The sequence below is a fragment of the Carassius auratus genome, unplaced genomic scaffold (genome assembly GCF_003368295.1).
Source record: "Carassius auratus strain Wakin unplaced genomic scaffold, ASM336829v1 scaf_tig00217697, whole genome shotgun sequence".
NCBI classification, from domain to species: Eukaryota; Metazoa; Chordata; class Actinopteri; order Cypriniformes; family Cyprinidae; genus Carassius; species Carassius auratus.
The window spans coordinates 6,780-15,575 of record NW_020529196.1 but is presented as its reverse complement, the minus strand read 5'-3'; the positions used below and the strand labels follow the sequence as shown (position 1 = coordinate 15,575).

The 8,796-nt window shown below is 35.4% G+C and overlaps 1 protein-coding gene across 1 annotated transcript; it reads right to left on the bottom strand.

Moving 5' to 3' along the window:
• Nucleotides 1-667: 667 nt before the first annotated feature.
• Nucleotides 668-4,800, bottom strand: LOC113102212 (group 3 secretory phospholipase A2-like). The gene is made up of 7 exons (XM_026265776.1): nucleotides 4,195-4,800; nucleotides 3,776-3,908; nucleotides 3,515-3,649; nucleotides 2,334-2,620; nucleotides 2,108-2,237; nucleotides 1,177-1,302; nucleotides 668-1,007 (listed from the first exon to the last, which is right to left on the bottom strand). Exons 1-7 carry the CDS (start codon nucleotides 4,736-4,738, stop codon nucleotides 797-799), a joined length of 1,566 nt encoding a protein of 521 aa, XP_026121561.1. The 5' UTR covers nucleotides 4,739-4,800; the 3' UTR covers nucleotides 668-796.
• Between the last annotated feature and the right edge of the window lie 3,996 nt (nucleotides 4,801-8,796).

The window sequence follows — 8,796 nt, the reverse complement described above, 5'->3', positions numbered from 1 at the left end:
CCCAAACTGACTCAAATGATTCGCGAACCCGCTACGAACTCCCGACCTGAATCAAATGATTCGCGAACCCGCTCCGATTCCTCGAACTGATTTAAATGATCCGCGAAGCCGCTCCGAACTCCCGAACTGATTCAAATGATTTGCGATCCCCAAACTGACTCAAATGATTCGCGATCCCGCTCCGAACTCCCAAACTGACTCAAATGATTCGCGATCCCCAAATTGACTCATATGATTCGCGAACCCGCTACGAACTCCCGAACTGACTCAAATGATTCGAGAACCCGCTACGAACTCCCGACCTGATTCAAATGATTCGAGAACCCGCTACGAACTCCCGACCTGACTCAAATGATTCGCGAACCCGCTCAGATTCCACGAACTGATTCAAATGATTCGTGAACCCGCTTCGAACTCCCAAACTGATTCAAATGATTCACGCTCCATACTCCGAACCTGGAAGAAGCTCTGAAAAGCGGCAGCGCAGGCAAATGATTAAAACCTCTATTAAAACAGATGTCCAAATGAACTTACCGGTATGCTAACATCACTTTCTGGGCGCACGGAGAGGTGGCGGTATGCTCAAGAGCTATATTTGGAAGTGGCGGTACTGAGTACTGGTGCGTACCGGCTCACTTAAAGCACTGATATTACCCCATAACGAAGTAGCCTAGGCTAATTAACACTCTGACCTATTATATTAGGCTAAGCTATTTAAGCACAAAGTTCTCCATGTGTGTGCATGTGTGGCAGGTTGTGAGTTAAAGTGTATTATTGTTAGTTGAAACAGGCTTTATTATTGTTTCCGTTTAGGAAGTCTAGGTTTCTGCAGTTTAGTGTGCATCCTGATGCATTTCTTATATAGTCTGACTGGAGAGTCTTTTCTCTTGGAGCGCTTGGGGTTCATCCTCTTGAGTTTGCGCTTGATGTCCACTAGATGTCCTCCTCCTTTCATGTCTTTCCTCCAGTTTTGGATGAGCTGTGTTTCTGATGGATGACTTGAGCAACTAAATAAAAGAGAAAGCACAAAGAAGCACTTTGATTGGCTGTCCTTTCTTTTAATTATTATTTGTATTACATTATTCTTTGATTAGTAGATACATTGTCATTCACAGCACAAATTTGGGGACAGTTAACCTGAATGAACCTACGTTTAATGATAATGTCTATACCAACCTTTTTCCATTGACACAGTTTTCAGACTGTGGCAGGGTGAAGCAGGATTGTGAAACGAAATCCATCAACAGTGAATGCACAGGGTCCGTTTCATCCAATTCTTTGGACAAGATCTTTCGGACGAGCCTGAGAAAGCAGCATGTATCAGTAGATAGCAGAGAAAAATCATGCACAGATTAACTCAAAACCTGCATCATACATGTTCTTGACTTGCTTAAAGGATATATATATATATATCAGACCATCCACAATGTTGTTTCTTCATCAGAACAGATTTAGAGTGATGCAGCTTTACAACACTTGTTCACCAGTGGATCCTCTGCAGTGAATGGGTGCCGTGAGAATGAGAGTCCAAACAGCTGATAAAAACATCACAATAATTCACAAGAAATCCACACCACTCCATCAAATAGCATCTTATTGAATGAAATGCTGCATGTTTGTAATAAACATATTAATGTTTAGGCACACATCAAAATCTACAAACATTTGTTTAGAGATGGTTTGGACAGGTTTTGCTCATAAACAGTTCTTTACCAGGGTTTTTTTTGTTTGTTTGTTTGTTTTGTTTTTTTTTACTGGAGAAAGCAGTGTGATGTATAAAATACTTGTTTGAAGTTGTTTGAAAAAATGTCTTGATGGATTTGTTTCTTACAAACACGCAGCTTTTGTATTCACAAAATGTTAATTGACGGATTACTTGTGGATTATTGTGATGTTTTTATCAGCTGTTTGGACTCTCATTCTGACGGCACCCATTCACTGCAGAACATCTATTGCTAAGACACTGATGCAATGCTACATTTCTCTAAACGTGTTCTAATGAAGATACAAACACATCTATGTCTTGGATGGCAAATTTTCGTAATATTCACTTGCGCATCCCTAGTAGAGGCATGAATTTCGGTGGATATATTGAGTGAGCATTCACCTGGCAGTACAGTTGCAGTGGTAAAGGGTTCTCATGCCAGGGTTTCGTAGACCAAATTTCTCCTGTAAAGCAGGGATCTGTAGATGGCATGAATCCAGGTCTCTGTAAAGCTCACACATCTCAAACTTGCCTATGAAAAACAAAATCATTTAAAAAGTGAAGCACTTAATAGATTTCCAATATACTCGATTTACAACAGATCTGATAGGAGTAATATTTAGCTCACCTTTTTGTGGTCTGTCTGTTGTTATATTTGGTGCATCTGTCCAGGACCGCGGTGTTGTAACAGATGGTTCTGGTGATGTCGAAACTGGACTCGGTTCTAAACTCTTGCTCCTGGGATCTTGTATATTTAGTGATTGGTCTGTGTTTTTGGTGACCTGGTTTTGTCCCAGAGTGATTGCTTGGTGAAAACTGGTTTCCAGCATCTCCATGTCTTGGTCTGGGAGTGTGTCGGTGTAGTTTGCTGCATCTTTCACCACAGCGTATTGAGCAAGTTCATAAATTGCACACCTGCCAATGAGAAAACCAACAAGGTTCTGTAACTGTGTACACAACATTATGTGCAGCTCAGAGATTACAGTATGTACAAATCTCACCAAAGTGCCAAGTTTTCAAAGAGAACAGTTTCCAAAGTTCAACAAGGTTTTTGCTTGTTTTATGTCTGACAATTTAAAGTTTTAAACCGTTTGCATTTTATCCTTAAATTAAAAATTCTACCATTATTCACTAAATCAGATTTTTTTTAAGAAACCTGTGCTGATTTAAAATAAAATAAAATATTGTATTTTTAATTTGAAGTGTGCACGCAACACCTATGTACACTATCATTTCAATTTTTTTTTTACTTCTATTAAAGAATACTTTTACTCAGCAAGGATGCAATACAAGTTAACACATTTCTAATGTTACAAGAGATTTTTATTTGAAATAAATGCTTTTATTCATCAGTAGATCCTGGAATATCTTCATAAAATATGAAGCAGCTCAACAGTTTTCATCATTGATAATTTCCATAAATGTTTTTGTGAAGCAAATAAGCATATTAGAATGATTTCTGAAGGATCGTATGACACTGAAGACTGGAGTTATGATGCTGAAAATTCAGCTTTGATCACGGAAATAAATTACATTTTAAAATATATTCAAATAGACAACATTTATTTTAAATCGTAAAAATATTTCAGAATATTGCTGAATTTACTGTATTTTTAATCAAATAAATGCAGCCTTGGTGAGCAGAAGAGACTTCTTTCCAAAAATATTAAAAAGTCTTACCAACACAAGTTCAAACTTTTGGTTAAGTTTTTATTGTCTTGTTTTACTGTTATTATTGCTTTTATTTTCTGAAAAGTGAGACTTTTTTGCAACAAAAAGGAGCTAAGTCAAATGAAACTGGATACATACATGCCCCACCACGTTCTCTTGGCACACTGCATCTGCTGAGAGAACTCAAAGCAGCGCATCTTTAGCACATTGAAGTATCCGTAGCCCACGAGGTTGGACATGGTATTATTAACACCCAGGAGACAGCGGCGGAACCTGAAGTGATATCACAAGACCTGATCACAATGTCATAAGATACAGTAACCCGAGACTCTCTGGTTTATGTTGGATATGTCTCATGTTACACAACTCAACACGATTGAACGAATGATGCTCACATACCTGTTGTCACAGTCGCAGTGTGATAAAGTGAAGATGTTGGTGTTAAAGACACCATGGTCGTATGAAAAGGAAGCAATGGTGTCTTTACAGTGGTCGTGTTCTCTGCAGCATTTATCTGTATCTTCAAAGACACCTGCAGAAGACAAGAAAACAGGTAAAAAAAATATTTAATTTTATAATTTATTATACATGTGCAATGTACATGTTACATGTGCTTTATCTAAACATTTTTAGCATGCATTTAATTTTATTTTAATGTGCACTTGGGTCCAAAAATCTATTTGTTAAAAAAGCTTCCGTTTTCAATGTCATCGCAGACCAGTTCTAATAAATAAAGATCAGAATATGTCAAATTATAAGTAATTAAAAAGCACTAATAATTTATATATATTTAAATTGATTAATATAATCCAACTCACCCAGGTCACCAAAGGCCATCGCCTTATTTCCTGAGCCACACCACAGAGTCCCTGGAATCATCCATGCTCGCTTTGAGCGGTGCAGCATCTGTCTGGAGCTTTCTCCACTGTCCTGGTGCTCAAATCCATCAGATCCAACACTCCTCAGGTCTCTGGCCCTCCGTACAGATGCTGTAAATTCCTCTGTAAAGCCTGCAGCCTCACAGGGACCGTGAGGATCAATCAGCTCCCTGATGTCAAAGCGTTCATCAAGCGTCTTTGAGAAAGAGCTGTCTTCCCAGCACCTGGACAGGTAACTGTCAATCACAGAGTGCTCATCACTTGTCATGCAGCTAAAAAGGCTGTTGTTTTTGTTCCAGATGCTGTCATACAAGAGAAGAGACGTCTGAGTCCTTCTGAGAAATGCATGCTGTATTTGCCCACCTGAAGTGGATCTAGTCCAAATACAGAAGGTGCTGCCTTTCTCAGAATTGTCAGCACTGTAACAAGAATGAAACAGCGTTGAAAGGTATAAAACAGCCTGTAAAAGGTGATAGCTTTGCATTTTTTTAAGCAAGTTGAATAATCGTACTGCAATTTTGTGTGTTTTTTTTAGAATGAATGAATGAAAAGCCAGAGGTGCTGAAGGATAACTGGGTTTTAATCCCTCATCTCCGTGCCTCAGCTCCTTTATACTCCGATCCGTATGTGGGATTTTCCTTGCATTGTGGCTCGTGGCCACATCAGAACAGACGGGTGGGATGACACAAGGGGGTGTGTCTTTGGTAAATACAGACGTGAAAGCACAGATGTCTGCACACACATTTACATAAAGGATGATGAATTAGATTGTAAATCCTCTCTGTTTCCTGGGCTCACATTAGTATAATTATAATTATCTCTCCGGCTGATCACTATCATCTTTTAGTAGTGTCAACAATGCCCTCAGCAGTAAACATTTAATATCTTATTACTCACGATGAAATGATTCTTTACAACGTGACAAAAAGATTCAAACTCCACGTGGGAGGAGAAAGAAACATACGATCCAAAACTATTACATTTGTGTGTTCAGGTTAAGTTAGGTCAGCATTTTTATTTTGTGCATTAATATATAAAAATGTTTAAAAAAATCATCAAGTGCTTATTTATTAAGCACGATGTCTGCACATAAGTTAAAATTGTACCGGTCATGAATATTTATTAGTAGCCACAAATCATATTTTGAATTTATTTACTTATTTCTCCTAAATAAGTCACTAAAATAATTACTTAGTTGGATTTTTTTATTGCATATTAATAACAAACATATTCCTCATGGGCAATTCCTTTCTCTTTATGAAACTGCATCTGTCACAAATTTGTAAAAAAAAAAAAAAAAAAAATACATTTGTTTTGTTTCCTAATTTATATATATATATATAAATATTATTATTAATATATTAATATTATTAATATTAATATATTTATATATATATTTATATTCATTTTTTTTTTTTTTTTTTTTTTACCAGGCAAAAAAAATTTGATATCAGATTTTCCACTTTGATAAAAGTAGAGAAAGTGCAGAAGTTTCCCTTCTTAAGGCAGTCTGTGTGTCTTGGATCTGAATTGCTCATGTCAGTGAGTTTCAGATTAATATTGCACTTTAAATCATGAATTGTCTTTTCAGTTCCTAACAAAGTTATCAGCCATCTGGCCAGTTTTATACACCAATTTTTATTTCTATCTAGGAATTATTAATATTGAACCCATTTACATTGCTGCATAATGCTGCAGTGTTTACATGAGGATGCAAAGGTCACATGAGTTTGTTGTACGTGTCCGCCTGCGCTGATTGGTGCAGACCTCGCCTGATTCGCACAAAGTTTCTGCCCTGTCACCACTGGATGCGGTCCTAATCAGTTAACCATTACAGCACTTTTACTGGTGGTACTTCCACCGGTAAATGTAACTCTAACATCGGTCAAATGAGGAAAAACACAAGCTAGAGGAAATGAAAGAAAATTACAAGATTGCTATCAAATGAGAAGCTAAAAACGTTTGCTTTTAACCGATTACTTTTCTAAAAGGTAGAATGCTCTCAGAGGAATATTTATACTGACTGTTAGCTCAATTTGGAATAATTGCAATTATGCCATTAGACTCAAAACCTCGGTTAGCTGGAATTTTTTTAATGTGCTTTTTTTCTTTCTTTCTTCAACGCAGGCTAATGAATATCCCTTCAAAACAGCCTCAAGAAAGACACGAGGAAAATAGACTGATTCTGAATATGAGAAATGAGTCAGCATATGTTGAGTGAGGTTATGTACGATTATGTTATTGAAAGTGATGTGTGCACCATTATCGCCTGCGGCAAGAACTGAAAAGAAAATTACAAAATTACCCCATGGGTTGAGTCAGTGTAGCTGTATCAACCAACCGAGAGATTTAAACAAACAGAACTATGTTTTGATAGTGCAATAGACTTTCAGGTAAACCCACCCATTTACAGAAAACTTTGTCATAAAAATGACCTTATATGGTGCTGCAGTGATGACGTACAAACTGGTTATTTCTAATAGGATTTTTTTTTTCCATTGGCTTTTGGATTATTGCAGAAAATAAGCTCTGTGGGGAACAAAATATGATAGTCCTCAGTAATTAACATAATTTATATTATTTTTGAAGCATGGACACAGTTGCCTGAAGTAGAAATCTAGATGTGGGATATAAACGAATACACCACAGTTACGACTTTAGAGTCACCACCGTGAACTAATTGCTTTTATTTCAATACATTTTATTAACCAATTTGCTTCTGACCTTTGATGATCCAGTTCAACCATACTAATAAGCAAAAATTACACAAGATAAACTAACATTTCTTCTTTTTTTATTGCTTAAGTGTTGAACGTCTTCTGTGTTCTATGTAGATGTGAATTTAAATTTCTTTTAACCTGAGGCTTTTGGTGTGAAAGGGCTTTTACTTTTGACAAATATAAAACTTTTTATAATATAAGCAAACAAGCAAGCCCAGCCCAGATTTAAAAAGTAATGCAAAAGTAACGTAATGAATTACTTTCAATAAAAAGTAACTTCGTAACATAATTAGTTACTTTTTTAGGAAGTAATGCAATATTGTAATGCTGTGGAAATAGCAGTAATTTGCAAGGGACAACTTCTCACTTTGAGCACACGAATGCGTGTCTCGTGTATTTTTAAGCAAAAACAGAATAACCTTTTTTTTTTTTGCTGATGAACAATCAAACAACAAATACAAATAAAATTGAACAATTACAACAATGAAATGACAGTGGATGACAATAAAAAAGAAGGAAGACAGTAAATATATTAAATATTGAAAACAATGAAAAAAAAGGGGGGGGGGTATTACATCAAATTACATTTCACTCAACAAAACATCATACAGTTTCAAAAGTTTTACACTTTTTTTGTTTTTAATTATTTTCAGTGTCTTAATTAAGTAGTTGAAGTCACATAGAAAATTATTTAATTTGGGAACTCTTAGAGCAAACTTGCATTTATGAATAAGGTATTTTGCCAATAGAATAAATACGTTTCCAATATATTCTATTTTATGTTTACAGTGAGAAAAATAACAAATTACATCTCTCATTACAAAATCAATATCTAATTTTAGTTTTGAAACAAGGAGTTTTGACAATTCCATCCAAAATTGTTTAACAAGGGAACAATTAAAGAAAAGATGATCAATTGACTCAGTATTGCTTTTACAGAAATTACATTTCAAATGAACATTTACCAAATTTAGATGTGATTTCATTAGTGGGATATATATTATGCAAAATTCTTAAGTGTAGTTCTTTCACCTTGTTGGGGATACAAAATTTGTAAGGCAAGAGCCATGCTTTTTTCCAATTAATATTTTCTATCAAAAAATTTCCCCCTCGGGGTAATTCGTTTTCTTGACTGAAACACATTTCTTATAATTTTATTACTACATTTTGGGTCGTAAATACTATTGTCTTCAATCAGAAATTTCTGTTCACTCTTTACAATCTCTTCAAATGATAAATGACATTTCATTAGATGAACAAGACCATTTGGTATAGCTTTTACCAGTGTAAGAAATTCCTTATGAATGATAGGGAAATTATGTTTAGACATGAAATCATTATAAGAATAAAAATTCCCTTGTGGATCTAACAAATCACAAAGATAATCAATTCCAGTTTCATGCCAATTATTTAAAAAAATTGACTTGTTCTTTGCAAGAATAGTTTCATTATTCCATAGCTTTACTTTATGTGGGGAAAAATTGTGGATGAAGCAAAGTTTCCATGCCAACAGCGCCTGTTCATGGAATTTAGAAAGTTTTATAGGGAGCTTAGAAGGAGAGAAATTGAGCAAAAACTTAAGCCCACCCACTTTTTTAAAGATATTGTGTGGCAGGGGTGGTTCTAGGGTGAGTGGAGATCTGGGGCTTAGCCCAGAAAAATCCATGTATGTGACTTTTTTATTTTAATAAATCAGAAAGATTTACCTTGTTTAAAATATACAAAAACTATAAAAACAAATGTAAAACATTTTATTTAAGGTATTGAGGAAAATACATTTGCTTTATGCAAACAAAAATGCAAAACAAATGAAAGAGCGCGA